The 19082-nt window shown below is 34.8% G+C and overlaps 4 protein-coding genes across 4 annotated transcripts; all 4 read right to left on the reverse strand.

Moving 5' to 3' along the window:
- Positions 1–261: 261 nt before the first annotated feature.
- LOC143618996 (uncharacterized) lies at positions 262–5582 on the reverse strand. Its single transcript, XM_077091042.1, has 4 exons — positions 5182–5582; positions 4514–5091; positions 2494–3717; positions 262–1910 (listed from the first exon to the last, which is right to left on the reverse strand). Exons 1-4 carry the CDS (start codon positions 5580–5582, stop codon positions 262–264), a joined length of 3852 nt encoding a protein of 1283 aa, XP_076947157.1.
- Positions 5583–9027: 3445 nt separating this feature from the next.
- Positions 9028–10125, reverse strand: LOC143618855 (uncharacterized). Its single transcript, XM_077090928.1, has 4 exons — positions 9981–10125; positions 9694–9879; positions 9504–9575; positions 9028–9423 (listed from the first exon to the last, which is right to left on the reverse strand). Exons 1-4 carry the CDS (start codon positions 10110–10112, stop codon positions 9190–9192), a joined length of 624 nt encoding a protein of 207 aa, XP_076947043.1. The 5' UTR covers positions 10113–10125; the 3' UTR covers positions 9028–9189.
- Positions 10126–10189: 64 nt separating this feature from the next.
- On the reverse strand, positions 10190–11879 carry LOC143618997 (uncharacterized). The gene is made up of 7 exons (XM_077091043.1): positions 11691–11879; positions 11334–11601; positions 11126–11225; positions 11028–11053; positions 10741–10825; positions 10515–10650; positions 10190–10429 (listed from the first exon to the last, which is right to left on the reverse strand). Exons 1-7 carry the CDS (start codon positions 11856–11858, stop codon positions 10190–10192), a joined length of 1023 nt encoding a protein of 340 aa, XP_076947158.1. The 5' UTR covers positions 11859–11879.
- A 4664-nt stretch (positions 11880–16543) lies between these two features.
- On the reverse strand, positions 16544–17007 carry LOC143618998 (GDSL esterase/lipase At4g16220-like). The gene is made up of 2 exons (XM_077091044.1): positions 16724–17007; positions 16544–16664 (listed from the first exon to the last, which is right to left on the reverse strand). Exons 1-2 carry the CDS (start codon positions 17005–17007, stop codon positions 16544–16546), a joined length of 405 nt encoding a protein of 134 aa, XP_076947159.1.
- Between the last annotated feature and the right edge of the window lie 2075 nt (positions 17008–19082).

The following is a 19082-nucleotide window of genomic DNA, read 5'->3' on the forward strand; positions in this document are numbered from 1 at the left end:
TATAAGTGTTTTTAATTTATTAATTTAGGTCCATTTGACTGGTTACCTAATACTATGTTTGTTAGTATACATCATGATTTAATTTAATTATAGTTATAAGTGTTTTTAATTTATTGATTTAAGTCCGTTTGACTGGTTACCTTATACTATTTTTGTTAGTATAATTATAGTTATTCCATAATCATTGTTGTTGTACATCATGAATTTATAAAACTGTACTAAATTCAGAAATTATAATAGTGTAAGTGATAACCACAAATTTTATTTTAAATAAGAGAAAATTTCCTTGAAAACGACATTTGTCGTTTTGTTAGCCTGTTTGCCGTTTTTGTCTAGAATCAGTATCTTCCGACCCTTTTTGCTCGTAACTCTTGATAGTGAGACATACAACTGTCCGTGTGAGAAGACATCGTTCTTTAAGTACAAACCCACCCTAATTAATGACTGTCCTTGACTTTTGTTTATTGTCATAGCGAAGCAAACTGATAAGGGATATTGTCGTCTTGTAAACGTGAATGCGATGCTCTTATCAGAAGGTGTCAGGACGACTGTTGGAATAGAGATCCTCACACCAGTATTAGTCCCTGAAAGAACCTTCACCTCAATTACATGCGTACCCAAAGATACTACCTGAAGCCTTGTGCTGTTGCATAAGCCCTTTTTTTGATCAATTTTTCTCAAAAGCATAACGGGTACGCCGACTTTTAGTATAAGCTTGTGGTTTGGCAGCCCGGATATTTTAAGACCGTTAAGTATCTCAGTGGAGTATAAAGTTGGATCGACATTTCCATCTATGTAGTCGGACTTGGATACAGAATCTGAGCTTAAGTACTCGACCGGGTCACCATGAAATAATTCGAGCCAACGATCATTAATCTCATGAACAACCTCATTTGTTGGTGCAAGCAACCCCCTCTGTTGAAAGTATGTAGGGTCTTGGCTGTTGTTTAGAATGTTGGGATATACAAACTGTATTAGCTTTAGGATAGGGTTGTCACATTGCTCAATAAGTAAATCATCCGGTATATCTATTTTTGCCGTACCGTCATTAGTTCCTCCGACTTTACCTTCACCTATGTCTAGTAGCCATTTTGAGAAATTTTTGGTGTCTTCTATGTCAGCCGATTGTTGACCAACCGTTAACCTTAGGTTTTTTGTTAATCTAAGTACCTGACAATGATGCCAAATATAGGACGAACACAGAGTTGCGTTTACTATTTGCTGCCTGCTTCCTTTCTGTATTACCGGCAGAATCTGTCTGAAATCGCCTCCAAAGACAACAACCTTTCCTCCAAATAGCGATTTTGACTTTAAGACGTCTTTGCAAGACTTGTCAAGAGCCTGAAATGCGTGTTTGTGGGTCATTGGGGTTTCATCCCAAATTATTAGCTTTGTCTTTTCTAGCAATTCGGCCTCATCTGAGCCTCGTTCCATTACGCAAGATGAGTCCTCGTTTAGGTTAATCGGAATATGAAATCTTGAATGCGCTGTCCTACCTCCGGATAACAATGATGATGCGATTCCGCTTGATGCAACGTTTAAAACAATATTACCTTGGGATCGTATGGCTGAAGACAATGTCTTCCACAAATATGTTTTCCCTGTCCCGCCGTGACTGTAAACAAAAAAGACACCACCATTATTCTGCTGTACGGCTTTCGTTATTATGTCAAATAGAGTTTTCTGCTCTGAGGTTATTGATCTAAACAACTTTTCAAATTCTGCTCTCTCAATTTGTTGATCGTATGATTGCTCGTCTAGAATAAGGCAGTTATTGACAACAGATAAGGACTCTTCATCAGGGAAAGGCATTGTCTCATACCTTGTTAAACTCGAGTTGTTTTGTTGTAGGATTTTCTGGATTTCGAGTAATGTAAGGTTCTTGATTTGGTCTTCTGTCAGCTGTAAACCTGTAAAAGGTTGTTTGTTGTTTTAGAGTCAACGGCTAAAAATATTTAAAACCTAACATATATTGATCGAAGTATAGTGATATTGAGTTTTTTTTGTACAATGTCATATATATTTTAATAATGCCATATTACTTGCACAATACATATTATGTATCACTAATGATAAGTAAATGAATAAATTTGGAAGGAGAAGGTGAAGGACAGTGTGTACGGTAGTGTTGATATTATTATTATTATTATTATTATTATTATTATTATTATTATACAAGTGGTAACATGTACATGTTAATATTAGTCAAACACTCATATTGTATCATAGATTCCTAACCATACGTTTTATTAGATGTTTGTTTTCAAAAGAGTTAATTGACTTTAAAACTCAAATTTACTATCGTTCGTGATAACATTGAATTATTTTCCATTGAATAATAATATTTGTATTGTTCATATGTATAATTGTTTCTGATCAGATTATACTTATTAAAAATAATGTGTTATTTAGTTGTTTATTATTTACATGTGACAGGGTCTTAATATTTTGGATAGCCTAATTAAACATCATCTGGTAAAAAGTAACATATACCTGGTGATTTTAATAGCTTTCTTTGCCTGTGGAGGATGTCGTCTGACAGGAGTTTCCAGGTACTATTCCATACGTGTTCAGGCCTAGAGAGGCTGTCGGTAGACAACATTGTAGCAAACAATGAACGTAGGTGAGCCCCTGTTCCGGCAACGCTTGCCTCTTCAATTCCCTCGATGTATTCAGTGTCATCATCTAATAATCCAAGGGAATAGCATGCATCTCTGAAAGTAGGGTATATATGACCGTTAACAGTACGTATATCTTCAAATGTTTTTGGTTCTTTCACCCTGTTTAAGAGGACTCGTAAAAAGCACGCTTCTCCAAGAGCTGGAGATATTGCGTGGATTCTACCGATGGCAAATCCTTTCTTCCTTCTTTGCCAGCCACGCGGTTTGACGTGCCAAACGAATTTCGTTGGGAACTCTGAATAAGTTAGTTTTTGTGCTTCCTTATTAACGTTGTTGCATTTCATCCACAATTCGAACATTGAAGATGCGACGCCGTCTGTTTTTTCCAGCACATTATCAATATCGTCCTCGGTACCGTAAATCACTTGCTGTTTACCAGGAAGGTGGAAAGGCAGTCTCATAACCGCAGGCATTCTGTAATGGACATCGAATCCGAAAATACGCCACGACGCCTCACATGCCGACAGATATCGACAGTCATAGAACTCTTTAATCTCGTCAACATTACGATCCGTGTTCTTTTCACTGTCTCCACTGTTAGAGAAGTACACGGTTGCGCGGTCAGGGCCTTTGTTTATGTATTTGAATAGGTTCTTGATAGACGACCCCTGATTGCACCACTCGATGTTTATATGAGCCTGGTATCGTTTCAAGAGTTTCTTGTTGTATGGCACGACGCTTCGGTTATCAAGATTGACGTCTGCTTTTTCGACAACTGCGCCTGAATCGCGCCTTCTGTATAAAGGGAAGCCATCTGTATCTATTGACGTTTCAGCTTGAAACTTCTTTGGGAAGTTTTTCGAACACTTGTTGTCTATAACGCATGAGCATGGCTTGTTATAGTGTGCGCAAGGTCCATGCATCATCAACTCAGCCACAAGGTTGTATAATTCAGGATCTTCGTTCTTATCAGGAATTTCGGCACTGATGTACGGATCGACATGCTCTACGATTGGGAGTTTGTCTTCTTTTTGCATAAATAGACAAATATGGGCGTGAGGCAAACCACCCTTTTGAAACTCCACTGTGTAAACAGCTGTAGAAATATAAATAAGAGTTAATGTATATATTTGAATTTAAATTCTGTTAATGTAGATACTCAATATCGTTGTTGTGTTGATATTATCAAGCTTCAGTTACACGTTATGATATGATTCTAGCTTTCAACGTTTGTAGTTTTTATATTCCTTGGAACCAAAAGTAACTACCAACCTAAAAAAAAGCAGAAGAAGCATGAATAAAGAAACAGTTTTCACTAATATTATATATATTATATTACTTGTATATACGCACACGAGGGGCAGGGTCAAAATAAAATAAAAGGGCATCAAAAATCTGAGAATTGCATCAAAAAACAATATAAAATTCTATTTAATAGGTAAAAAAATAAGTATTTACGCATACCTTTTTTTTTGGAACTTTTATATATAAATAAAGATAGATGACATTCCAATAAAGTAAAGAATACCTGCTTGAAGTTTTCCAAGGATATCTCCATGCTTCAGATCTTTCATTAAGGAGTCAAGTTTTATTTTAAACAGCCTGCGCAATATGTCCGGTCTGTCATCTGCGTTCAGATTTTTGTCTTGAAGGAATCTTTGGACTTCAGGACATTTAGGATTGCATGTTATTGTGATGAAGAAGTCTGGGTATCCATATCATTTACAGAGGGTCATGGCATCTAAATAATTTTGCATCATGTACCGAACACCTCCTGTGAACGAAGAGGGCAATATGATGCGTTATCCTACGTTTGTGACATCCGAACGTCCCTGTTCCTTTAGAGATCTGAGGTTCTCAAAATGTTACGGACCTCAGTTCTTTTTGTTTACTTCTTATAAAACAAAGCCTTTCGCTTTCAATCATCGTGTAACCGTCTACCAGTATTTGCTGTAATAGCCTTCTTGAGTATAGAGTTTTTGAGAACTCGCCAACCCTGTCTTGAATCATATATGCAAACCATTCTCTCATTGTAGTATAAGGCCGCTTGTTACCGTCATCGTCTTCAACGCCTCTATGCTTGATTTTAGTTTGGTAACCATCTTCACCATTAGGATGTAGCAGCGGGTACTGAAGCGGTACGTACGAAGGATGTAGCTCATTCATATATTCTAATTTCCCTCCTACTTTGTTGACAACAATATCACGCGGCTCGAACGACTCCTCGATGTCTCCTACAATTAGTGCTGCAACTTCTGAAGTTGTTGGGAGGTTGTGTGTTCTGCCATCTTGTTGTCTGTTACATATAAGACGTAGCTTCAGGTCAGTAGTAGGCTGTTGGTTGTAAACATCTCTTGACATTCTGTAAGTATTTACTAAAACATTTTGGCGATCAAGCATCTCTTTCAACCATATAATAATCTCAGTATCCAGCTTCTTTTCGGCAGCTGATGTATCAGCATCGGTGTCTCTGAATAAATTACATCTATTAGTATTAGTATTGATAATTAAATATAAACGTAATGGTTGATTTGATTTAAAATTGTAAATAAATGTGCACCTGAAAAAGGTTTGTCTGTTTTGAATTTCGTTTTCTGTATCATATATGTAAAGCTGTGAGAATTTTGGCTTCGCCCCATCCTTGGGTAACAGACTTCCAATAGCATGGTAGTTTTGACCGCTCATTCTGAACACATAAGGAGCTTTTCCTTTATTAATTGACGCGTCAACCTTTCCTCCCATAGAAGTAAAAGAGAACATGGAGTTGAAACGGCGAATGTTTTTCAGGAAGAACTTGCTTTTGGCGGTATTTGATTTAAATAGTTCTTCATACTCAGGGTTCGGTCTAACTGGTGGTGGTAACTCAACAGCGCCATTATGACAAAACAAACTATAAGTCACTTTTGTTTCTTTCCGTTTGCCTCTTGTAGCCTCGTCATTCCAGAGTTTAGCATGACACATCTCACACACAACAGACTGGTCTCCATGATCCAAGTAATATGTACTTATTAAAAATTAAAAATGATAATAGATATGTTCCATGAATTTTTAAATATATGTAAATTAATGTAAAAACATCGCATAAGTTGTCACACCCTCAAAATCCACTAACGGAGTTTTACCGTCAGAGGGTGTGAACTAACAGGATCGGAATCATTAGTTATAATCAAACCATAAAAACGTTTAAATGAAAATAAGTGCGGAAGCGTAAAACCATAGAAACCAATGTTGCGTCACGCAGGCCGACTTAAAAACCCAATGATAACAGTTTAAAATAGGTTTGCATAATTAAAAGTGTTTCAAGCAATGCATGATCCTAAACCGCGCGCCCGCCTCGGCTACCTGAGAATAACATACTAAAAGTGTCAACACGGGGTTGGTGAGTTCACAAGTTTATATAAAATAAAGCGTTTTGTGTTAAGCGTTTTGCGTTAAGCGTTTTGCGTTCAGCGTTTTGCGTTAAGCGTTTTGCGTTACCAGATAGTGTTATGTCAATTATATATCTATAGGTAGCTAGCCTATAAAACAAGTATTACTAAGTGTTCGACACCGAAGCTGACTGTTTATCATTTGCCTTGCCACCAGGTCTATCCCGACCATGGTATGTGTTTAGCCAAGATTACACCCACTCGACCTCCAGTCGAGTTTAGCGTTGGGTGGGGTTTGTCAAACCCAGTAGTACTACTCAACAATGACTCGCTATTATCCAATATTAAACGGTTCGATGTGAATGAAGGACTTTAGTTAACGCGTTTGCCACTTAGTCTTTACAAGTGATATATAATCTATATTAACAAAATCTTAAATGCGTTTTCGGAGTATGTTATCTCCCCAAGTGAAAAGCGTTTGAAAACAGTTTAAAGGGGTAAGTGAAACTCACTGTTTGCGAAGAATTCCCAAAATAAATCACCAAGTGATGCGCGTCACAGAAAACTCTCTCTAGCGTTCTAAAACAACAAGGAGATTTTCTAAGTATCGGAACTAATATCGAGTCTCTAGACCCGGCACATAATTCCTAATCACAAGATACGTTTCGTGTTTGTTTGTGAATCGTGTGTGACTTAACGAGTACATTTGTGATACGATACGTGTGTGAACAATTATTTACGTGTCATGTATTAATAACGTATATCACTAGCAACTATTCCACGCAGGGGCAATTTGGTCAAAATACCACACTTATTTAGCAAGTATTCCCCGCAGGGGCAATTTGGTCAAAACATAACAATTAACTAGCAACTAGCACTGTTCATGCATTTTCACAAAGTTCGGCAGTTAACTTTACCGAGACAGAATTCTACTTGAAAGATTATACTATTACACCAATCATAGCATCTCAATTAATTTATCAAAAATCATAACAAAAGCATACATGTATTAGGTTTCCAGAACATGTTTTATTTTATTTTTATTCCACATAGGTTTCTCACAATGATCAAAACATTACAGCAAACTCATAACAGTCAAATTCATGCGCAACAGAATGTTATTTGAAATTCCCGTTAAATGAAAAATCCAACAGATGCAAGACCACTTGGGTTAGGTTCCTAACTCAACAAGTCAACTTCCAGAAGTGGAACCAACCCAATTGGTCTCGTAGTTCATGAGATATAATATTTACAAAACAACCTAACAGCAGGTCTAACAACTCAGCTTTGCACAACGTTTTTGTAAAATCATAAAGGTTAACTTTTACACGTCCAAAAATTGCAAATTTATATTCTTTAGAAACTAGACTCAACCTAGTTTACTGTAGTATCAATAATCTCAACCAATTCTTACATTAACATTTAGTTACAGTTGTCTAATCATAACTTACAATCTGTCTAGTACCAGTTTTGACCTTTAATCGCATTTAAATCGTTTGACCAACCAAAACACCTCCAAATTAGGCTTGGTTGGACTTTCTGAAAACTAGACTCAGAGTACTACCTTGTAGACTCATAATTAGCTCAGTTTGCTTATATACTCAACAAGTTACACACCGTTCAATTTTAACAATCACTGCTGTCAAACTCAGCAAGCATAAACAATCATCTAACATGCATCCTAAGCATATGACATAACTCAAAACACGCAATAAACATTATTAATCATAAAAATCAGTAGTAACCCTTTAGGGTTTACAAACAATTAATGATTCATCAATCTTTCACCGTTCAAAATCACATATGACTATCAATATCAATCACTAACACATAATTAATCATCCTCTAGCCATAATCAATCATAAAACACTTAATATATGATATTCAATAGTTAGGGTTTCATATATATACCTTAAAAACGCAGAGATAACCAAGAGAAACGCGAGAGGTGCTTAGAAACGAGTGTAGGATGCTTCAATTGTGAAAACCAAGATCAAACAAGGGTGGTATGGTGGTGATGTATGGCTGCCGATCGCAAGAGGGGAGGGGGTGAGGTGCCGTCGGGTTTTTGAGAGAGAAAGGGAAAGAGATTAGGGTTTTTGATTTATATTATTAATAATAATAAGTTACATCAAGGCCCCTCCACTTCTAAACATTATTTTTCTAGCTTAATCTAAGTTGTTTGCATCTTGAGTTAACGTTTTAAACAATATTATCACATAACACATAAGTCTAACACATAATTATCATATAATTATTGTTTTGACGTTTTTCGTTTATTCACCAATGGTTTGCGTCAATTCGTTTGCGTTTCGGTGCAATTCTCGAAAGACTACACATGTAGTAAGTGTCAAGCGTCATTTAAACCCTAGTTTAAATGTAATGAGGTGTGCGTTATAGATTCAATTATCTTTAAGTTTGAATTGACGGAGTTGAGTTAACGGAGTTAACCTGAAATTGACGATCGTCACATAAGTGAACCGACCTTTTGAAATCCCATTAAGTCCGTTATTCTCAGGCACACGACAATCTCCTCTTCCCTTACGATGCATGTTTTCTTTCCTACTTATACGTTTCTGTTTAGACGCAGAGCCGTCTGTTTGAATGACTAAAATGTATGTGAAAAACGTGTTAGTAGTGAATCAACAAAAGCCAATAAAATTTAATGTTTACGATACCTATGTTTGAATGAGTAATCATAGAAGCTCGGTTAGTAGTCAAGGCGTGTGAATTTGATGATGTGGTCATATCGGGTATTGAAACATGATTTCCTCTCCTACTATCCAAAATTAGTTTTCTTCTCATACAATTTACTTTTGCTACATTGGTTGAGTTAACTTTTCCTCTTTTTGCATCCAAAAGCAACTTTCTTTTAAAACGATTCTGTTTTGAGATCTTCTTTATTTGAGTTCCTAAGATAATATTAAAATGTATGTTCATATAAAGAGGAAAATATAACATTGTTAATATTCTTATTTTTGATGTTGAAATGCATTACCATTAGTTGAATTACAAGTCTGAGTGTTGAATATTCTTTGGGTACTAATTTCTACAAGACATATAGCAAATAATTTCAAGTCAATTGCAATTCAAAATTGTTCATCAACGAAAAATAAAAAGTATTTTTAAGAAGCTCCAAATAAGCAAATAAAAACCAATCCAAAAGTTTGCATCGTTATTAAAAAAATAAGACAGATTATTTATTTCTCCTTTTTAGGTGTTAAGAGATTGTTCTTGCCAGCATCTTGAACTTTTGATGATCTTTTTGGTTTTGAAGTTGACTGTTGCGGTGCGCTGTCGACATCATACACATCTTGGAGCTTCCTCTTTACGGTTTTAGCATTCTTGTTCTTGCTTTGTTTGTTGACAGCCGATGCCTTTGATGTGTTTGTTTCCAAAGTCGTGACATCATCATCTTCAATATTAACAGAATCCTAATAACGAAATTTAAATTTCATAAAGTTCATAAATTATGGGTATAATTGTTGTAGCGAAATTAATCTATACTTCATACCTTATCAGACATGTTTATATCAGGATGTGTAACGAAATCTTCATTACTTGAATCAGAGGTTGGTTCCTGAGGCTTTTAAACAAAAAAACAATCAAATTCTTAATGTTATCAAATACGGTATGCAGTAAATATAAGAAAAATTAAACATGTATAAACCCAAAAACAATAACTTAACTATAAAATATCTTACCAGATTCAATTCATGTTTTTTTTGCAGCTCGTCTATTATGTTTTGATCTTTGGTAAGTCTATAAATATTGTAGGAAGACCCTTCTTTATTTATATTGTATTGTTGAATGTTGATCTTAAAAGCAAAAATTTGACCCTCAATATCGTGGATCTCTTTAGGAAGAATTTCATCAGGATTAGCACCACTCTGTGCAGAAATAAAAAATATTTATTAACCATGAATGTGTGATTATCATTTAATTGTAAAGTTAAACATAAAATGCATTTTTGTAGTATAACCAAACTTACCTCCACCAATCTTTTAAACAGATCCATAGCAGTAATCTTGAAAATGGGTAGCGCTTGTCCTTCCCATAAAGTTAACGCCAGGATTGATCCAGTTGAGTCTTGAACATCAAAAGGAACCCGGTACCTGCACATTAATGGTGATTAACATTGTTATAGACAATAATTATATCTTATCTTATATTAAGCACAAACAGTAATTATGTCTATTATCAAATGTTATTTTTCACAAACCTAGCAACTTCATTGACAATAGCACCGTTGCATTTCATGCTTCTGCATTTATACTTGCCTTTGAATTGATTCAAATATGTCTCCCCGTCGATCTCCCCTTCATGGCTTTCCTTGTTTTCCATTGTAAGTGTTGTAGCACACACTTTACAGGCAATGTAGTACCAACGGCTGTAGTTAGATGCTGGGATTATGCTTCCACAGACGACAAACTTTTTTGCCTTAAACAAATAAACTGAATTTATAATTTAATTAAGTTCTAATAAAATGACATTAATATATATAAAGATAATAGTTAAACAATACTGTTGTTATAGCTTCAACTTCTCCGATATGACTGAACTCCGTGTCATTACCAAATTCATCAACAAACCGATTCCGTATAGTTGGCGGGCTTAGCAAAGCGCTTGAAGACGTTTGAGAGGCAATCATTTGAACCAAGCTAACAATAACATTAAACTGTTAGCTAAATAGCATATGCATGCAATAAAAATATCGATGTTATTTTAAAAGTTATTTAAAATTGTTTAACCTGTTCTTAAAATCTACAATCTCTGGGATTTCTTGATTAATGATTAACTTCGTAACTCCGTTTGCGTTAGATATACAAGGTATTCCTGTAAAACGATTACAACATTGAGATGAATAGGTAATCAAAACTGTTAAAAATGTTTTTAATATAAATTAACATGTTAATAATAAAATATAATTCTTATTAACTAACCATTAAAAGGTTTGTATACAGCAAAGTGTAAAATAACAACCACCGGAGCCTCTTGTGGATTCTGCTCAATGTAAGATAAAATCTGTGTTGCATACGAATTCCAACACCGATTTTATTGCCACTGAAATAAAATATATAAAATTGTTAGTAACAAATGCTCAATGTATAACTCTTTTATTATTAAAATACTTACTTGCTACCATATAAGTCGATTTCTAACAATTTGGCAGTGGTACCGTTTTTCTTTGTGATATCTTTAGCATATCCATTATCTTTAATAATTCCAATAACATCTGTTGACAATATAAAGAAAACCATGGTTATTAAATGTGTTAAGTGATAAGACAAAAGATATCAAACAAAATCAAAAGCTATAAAACTTAGTAGTTAAATGTACTAACCAGTGCATGTATCGGCAACAATTGCTCCAGCAAGCAACGTGTCAATGTCTGTAAATTTGAATGTGTGAATGTCGGCAACAAAATCATCACATAGTCTTACATCAGTCGTCTTGGACAGATTTACTCTATGCGAGTTTTCCACATACTTGAACCTATCAGCATAAGCTCCAAAACTTGCTTTTGAAATTTTATACCGGCAAGTTTCTTTTATCTTATTATCAAAGTAGCTTATAAACTTCTTTGGAATAGAAGCATGTACTTTATTTCCCTTAAGGAACAAAAATAAGAAAAAACACATATTATCATTTTTTTGATACGAAACGTAAAGTAACTATTATAATTATAATTAAGTCGTACCTCTTCGTCTTGTAATATTAAATCCAAAGAAATAATGAAAAGGGGTTTGTCAAGTACATGGTTTATACACTTCCTTAAGACCCTTACCAGCAGAACTGATTTCTCATTAGCATCTCCAAGATCATTCAACATCATAAACTTTTTGGTATCCATTCTGCAAATAATCATGTATAAGAAATCGTTCAAACATAAATATTTTGGAACTTAGGAATGTGAGTTTCTAAAGATTGAAAACTAATTATCAACCTTGAGGTATAAAAGTTAAGGTTAATTTTGGAGTTTGTACGCATTTGATTGCTTCTGTGTGTATTATGTTAAGCTGTGGATATGTTTATGATGAATTAATTAATTTTAGGTTATTGATTGTGAATTGGTGATTCGAGTCAGTGAAATTATTGAAATCATTCTCGGTCCTGTTTTTGTACTAATTAGACAGTTATTATGTTGATTTTCGGATTCGTTTATGTGTTTTTATGTAGTTTACATTACTTGGTTTTCGGTTAGTTTTATTGTGGATTTATGATTAGATTCAATGAAATGATTGAAATCAGTCTCAGTTCTGTTTTTGTTGTGATTAGACTATTAGTTTGAGAGCATGTTCATGTGTTTTTATGCGTTTTAATTGAATATAGGTTAATAAAATTGTTGATTGATGTTTAGATTTAATGAAATCATTCTCAGTTCTATTTATGTTGTAGTTAGATGGTTAATGTTGGCATAGTTTGCATTAAAAGGGGTGAGGTGCACAAAAAGAAAAAAGGTGGGAATGCTACTATCTTTATGCAAATTCCATTGTTGCAGTGGATAAGGCACTAAAATGCAAAAAAATAGGTTCATCAAAAAGGAGTAAACAATAAAAGTGGAAGGATACGGGTGGGGTTTTTCACACGGAATGTAAAGGTGGTGAGATTATGGAATTCGAATTTGTTATAGAACTCGTAGACGAAAACAGGGTCTGGGACGTTGGATTACTTTTTAAAGTTAAGCTTCTTGTTGTCATCTGGAATTGGGAAATATCCCAAGTGATTGCTCCTGAAGCTGCATCCGAGGTGTTAGATAAAATCTAAAAAAGGCTTAGAACTAAAATGAGTAAATTTGAGTTAGTAAGGGTAGAAACTTTTGAATTGAAACCGGGATGGCAATGTGTGTTAAAGATGGGCTTTATGATCAAAGTAACCATCATTCCCTTGTGGCCTCGTTGGTTCTAATATTCACTTGTGGCTTTTGTGTGTACTTTCATTTATTGGATTGGTTCAAAAGAGTTTCGATTGGACATTTTATTATTTTAAATTATATATATTTGCATTTAAAGTTTTAACTTGATTAAGATGGTTGTTTTTCATGTTTTCAGTATTAATACTATTTGGTTTTGGTAATTTTAATACTGGGACTGAACCAACAGATTAAATCAAACATAAGTGTTTTCTAGAAGGGTGATTCATCAATCATACTATCTTTAAAAAAAATAAGAAATAAATAAATAGAAAACATACTTTTCATTATTGTACATGTTGTAATTGTCATATTTTGTGACGAACATTGCTTTCTATTTAACTAAGATTATATACTCTTTTTTAATGTTTTTTTTTTCTGTTTAATAAATTACAACAATTTGAATAACTAAACAACTATCTACCTATGATTTCTAACTTCACGATTGGATGTAACATGATTAATTAGAATTAGGTCAACTTAACAGCAATATAACCTCCAATTATGTACACCTAATACATTAAAACAGTTCGAATAAGTAAATAACTATTTACCTAATTACTAACTCACACGATTGACATCAACATAATTAAGCACAAATATGTCAAAATTCGCCAAGCTCATGTACAGTCAAATTAAACATTATAAACATAATTCAATTCCAATAACAATAATAATAACAAAATAACCTAATTACGTCTATCATGTCAACTCTTGCATTAACAATTTAGTTGAAAAACTCACACATATGACTTGATTTTTAGTTTATCAATAAAACCTGAAAATTTATTTGGCAGTATACATTAAAATAACTATCTACCTACAATTTTTAACTTCACCATTGGAATCAACAAATTAAGCACAATTAGGTCAAAATCAACAGCAATAGAACCTCAATTATGTGCAGTACAATTTAATAGGATGTTATATCTTCATACCGTATGTATCTGTAGCTTTCAACTTGTACGTATGTTGGACGTGGATGTTGAAGAAGACAACTTAAATAAATAATAAATGTTGATGTATTTATAATGATTATTTTATGAGTTGTATTATATTTATAATAGGTAAAGATATAACCTAGATTAAATAGGGATTTGAATTAACTAATTTAAATTATTATATTATTTTGCTGAGATAATAATTTAAGATTGCCAAAGCCAGGGAGCGTAGAAGGCAAGATCTAGGACCGGTGAGGTTCATAAAGGATACAGATGGGTATGTACTGGTCAAGGAGCAGGACATCAAGCTAAGATGGCAAACCTACTTCCACAATCTTTTTAACAATGGGAGAGCTTACCAAGAAGAACATGACAACACAAACTTTCAACGACAAAAATCGAATAACTGCTACTGCCGACGGATCACACGAGAGGAGGTGAAGGATGCACTTAGGAGGATGGGAAGGTCTAAGGCGGTTGGCCCAGACAACATACCCATCGAGGTGTGGAAGTGTCTGGGGGAGGAAGGAGTCATGTGGTTAACTACTCTGTTCAATAGTATTCTCAAATCAGGTAAGATGCCAGACCAGTGGAGGAGCAGCGTTGTAGTTCCTATCTATAAGAACAAAGGAGACGCCCAATGTTGTGGTAACTACCGAGGAATCAAACTACTAAGTCATACTATGGAGCTATGGGAAAGAGTGATTGAGGTTAGACTTAGACGAGAAACTCAGGTTACGGTCAACCAATTTGGCTTCATGCTGGGGCGTTCCACCACAGAGGCAATATACCTTATAAGAAGATTAATGGAAAAGTATAGGGAGAAGAAGCGTGATCTACATATGGTGTTTATTGACCTCGAAAAGGCCTACGACAGTGTGCCACGACAGGTGCTCTGGGAGTGCTTGGAGGGTAGAAGAGTGCCAAAGAAATACATAGAGATAATTATGGATATGTATACCAGGAGTGAGACAAGTGTCCGTGCGCCAGTGGGGGATACTGATTTCTTTCCTGTAGAGGTAGGTCTTCACCAGGGGTCAGCGTTGAGCCCGTTTCTTTTTGCAGTAGTCTTGGATGAGTTGTCAAAGTCGATTCAGGGGACTCTCCCGTGGTGCATGATGTTCGCAGACGATATTGTGTTACTTGCTGAGAAAAAACAAGATCTAGACATGAAGCTTGAGGAGTGGCGAACAGCCTTAGAGACAAAATGTTTAAAGATTAGCCGATCTAAGACGGAGTACCTCCACTGTGATTTTGGTGGGATAAACGACAATGAAGACGCACAGATCACAATTGAAGGGCAGGTGGTCCCGCAGGTAACGAAGTTCAAGTATTTAGGATCATTTGTAAAGAGCGATGGGGAATTAGACAGTGAGGTGACCCACCGAGTTCAGGTAGGATGGTGTAGATGGAAAGCAGCCACAGGTATATTGTGCGACAAGAGTTTCCCGACTAAACTAAAGGGAAAATTCTATAGGGTGGCAGTTAGACCTGCAATGCTATATGGAACAGATTGTTAGGCCATCAAGAAGGCACAAGTGCGGAAGATGGAGGTAGCAGAAATGAGAATGCTACGTTGGATGTGTGGGCACACAAGGCTAGACCGAATAAGAAACGTTGTGTTTCGCGAGAGATTAGGGGTGGCGAACATAGCAGACAAGATAAGAGAGTGGAGACTGAGATGGTTTGGACATGTAAAGAGAAGACAGACGACGAATCCTGTTAGATCCGTAGAAAACATTACTATAGAGGGGAGGAGGGGTAGAGGACGACCGAAATTGACTTGGGATGAGAGGATTAGGCATGATTTGATAGACCTAAACCTCTCCGAGGACATGGTTGAGGATAGGAATTCGTGGAGAAGTAGAATTAAAGTTAAGGATTTTTAGAGAGAATTGAATACCTTAGGGCTTAGACTTTACTTATTTAGGTCACATACCATAATGGTATTTCCCTTACATATATTATTATTATTATAATTATTATTAGCTTTTATATAGCTGTTAAACTGTGAACTTATTATCAATATTATTATAATTAGTAGTAGTTTTTATATAACTGTTAAACTTTGATTTCCTTTATTTTGCTTCATACACATGTACTTAGAGCCGAGGGTCTCTCTGGAAGCCACCTCTTTATTCCTTTGGATAGAGGTACGGAGTGCCTACATCCCACCCTCCCCAGACCCTACTTATAGCTTTGCTGTCGGTGGGATTTCACTGGGCATGATTGATTGATTGATTGATTTTGCTGAGATAATTTTATTTTTTTAAATTTCCTTCAGTAAAAGAGATACAACCTAGATCAAATATAGATTTGAATTAACTAATTTAAGATCAAATAATCCATTAAATAATAAACAAAAAACTGTCAAAACCGAACATGATACTTTTTTTTTAAATTTCCTTTAGAAAAATACTATTACTTAAAAAAAATTAATTACTAAATAACAAATCAAAGTGTGTTATTTAATTAAGTATGTTTCATATATTTCGAGTTTGAGAAACAAAACCAACCTTAAGAAAGAACATAGCACACATTGCATACACGGGCAGAAAGTCTGAGCAACCGACAACTTGTGCTGATCATCTCGTCTCCTAATTTGACCACATCTACAAGAATCGATAACGTAAAAAAATCGTTAGTAACATTAAAAACAATTGACAATAATAATGGATGTATTCGACTTTTGTAACTACCTTATAACTCTAGTAAGAACAAAGGAATTGGGAGACGGAGGCAAAACGTTTTTTTATGCCCTGGAATCGTATTAATCGCAGGAGGCAAAAAGCTGGTGCCGATGGTAATCCCACCTTTTCCGCTGTCAAATACAAATTAAACAAAAATTGAAACTCAAATACTCAACCTATATTAATTAACCTCAAATTTCCTAAATAATTAACTGCATCAGAAAAGCTAAAGCTACCTAGAAAATCCACTGCATTTTTTCCGTTATTGAACCGTCCAGTGGCTTCTCCAGTAGGAAAATCTACGGCGTTGTGAGGAAAGTCAGCTCTGGCAGCAGGCAGAGGCAAGTAATTATTGTTTCCAACGTCGACTAATGAGTCGCTGAATACGTACATTCCTGGAACCGATTCACACAAACAACAAACTCCGAACAGTAAAACGCGGAGAAACGACAACGTAATGAAGCCATTTTCCATGGAGACACTCTATCTGGACAAGGAATGGAAGATGCTTAACAACCCCTGACCCGAAACTGTGCACTCTGGACAGCAGCATACTTATATTAAATTAATCTCATAATTTATTCTTTGTGGCATTTTAACAAACACCTTGCATGCTTAAAACAGTGTGTTCTTTAATTAAGCATGTTTCATATATTTCGAGTTTAATTCGACGAGATAAGCACAGTAACAAACAAACACTTACCTCCATGGTTCCAGAGTTTTGGCCGGAATTGAGGTCTAGGGTTATTAAACCGGAATTGAGGTCTAGGGTTTTGTTAATTTGGGGTTATATTGCAAGGTTCGAAATCGAGCAATAATGCTTGAAAGAGGCAACGATGAAGGCTGTCTTTGATTGCAGAAGATGGCGAGCAAAGATTTGGGATTGAGATAAAAAAAGACCGCGACAATGATTTGGGATATAAGGTGTTTGAAAATGGCCATTGTATGTATATGTAGAGAAGAAAGGATTCAGCAGGTGTTTTTAAGTGTATCTGGGTTTAGTAGAATCATGACCCCGCGAAATTTAAACCTTAAACGGGTCAAAACCGGGTTAAATTAATGAGAAGTCACCATTTAAGAATGAAGCAATTATGGTGGCTCAAAAAAAGGGGGAGCGACGACATCGCGACACCTAGGCTTTTTGGATCTTCGTTTATATATATTATTATAGATAGATACGAGTTAGGAACGTTTTAAATTTTAAAGGTATCGAACTTGTTAACATAAGTACTACTTCTTTTGCATAAAATTTTGAATTTTAAGTGCTAAATTTGTCTTTTTATTAAAATATCTTATGTAACATTTGGTTTAGTTGAGATATAATTACAATATTTCCCCTTTATCTTGGCATTTTTTTATAAAAATTTAATCAATAATTACATTTCAAGCTCATCATCTTTCTGCACATATTTATCAGATCTATTTTTGTTTACTATTTCCTTTATATCTTCAGGTATATTATGTGTTTTAAAAAATTCAAACACACCGTTGCAATGTTATTTTTTTATCTACGTTTTGATATAAATTTTATTCAAAACCAATGCGCGAATTATAAAGTACAAGTCATAGTTACATCTACTTACAAGTCTTTAAAGCATAAAAAGGTGCAACTTAAATTTATATAATTTTAGTAGTTTTTTCCTCTTAAGTCCGATTACATGTTACATATTCACAATTCGATTTATGAACCAACATAAACAACTTTAGTGTTGCAACTTGGTGCACTGTCGCATCACACGGGCACTCTACTAATATATATAAATTGTCACACCCCGACCAAAGGCGGAACATGCCAGGGCGTAACGTATTGATTGGACAGTAGCTCGAAAGACACTAATTAAAGTGACAATAATTATTTAATTCATTAATATCAAAACAAGTACACAAATTCAATAAAACAGAACAACAATTACATCATGTTTTGTATTTTGAATAATATCCTAAGGTAAAACTAAATTCTTCGATCTTGAACAATGTAAATTACTTGTACCTGTAGCATGTATAAAAATAGAGTTTGTCAACACGAATGTTGGTGAGAACACACAAGTTTTAGTTGAGATACATATGTAGATAAAAAGCCACAATTCATATGTAAATGATGAGTATTACTATTTCTATGAAAATGTAAACAGCTAAATAGATGTGGACCCGTTCTTATTGATACGAAATCAATGTACTTGGGTAAATGTATGATCATACTAGATGAGGATAGATGAGGATGAGATACCAACCACCAAACATAAAATAAACAATTAAGCACATAGAGCATTTATCATAGAGCATGCAATAATCACACATAAACATATATTGAATTGTGTTTGAATAGATGTGGGAATAAAAATGTGTAATGTAAATAGGGTATATATGCCACCCCCAAAACTTAAAAGATGAAAAGAAAGGGGATATGTAAACTCACCTTGGAGGTAAGGGAGACCCTAACGAGGAGGCGGTTAAAGCGAACAAGTTAGTAAATTCCACGGAGAGTCTCAAAAATAAGTCCTAATTAAAGTTATAATTAAGTAAACAATCTAACGACACAAAAGAACCAG

The sequence above is a fragment of the Bidens hawaiensis genome, unplaced genomic scaffold (genome assembly GCF_021521415.1).
Source record: "Bidens hawaiensis isolate Kalapana, Puna unplaced genomic scaffold, B.hawaiensis_p1.1 tig00002343_1, whole genome shotgun sequence".
Lineage (NCBI taxonomy): Eukaryota > Viridiplantae > Streptophyta > Magnoliopsida > Asterales > Asteraceae > Bidens > Bidens hawaiensis.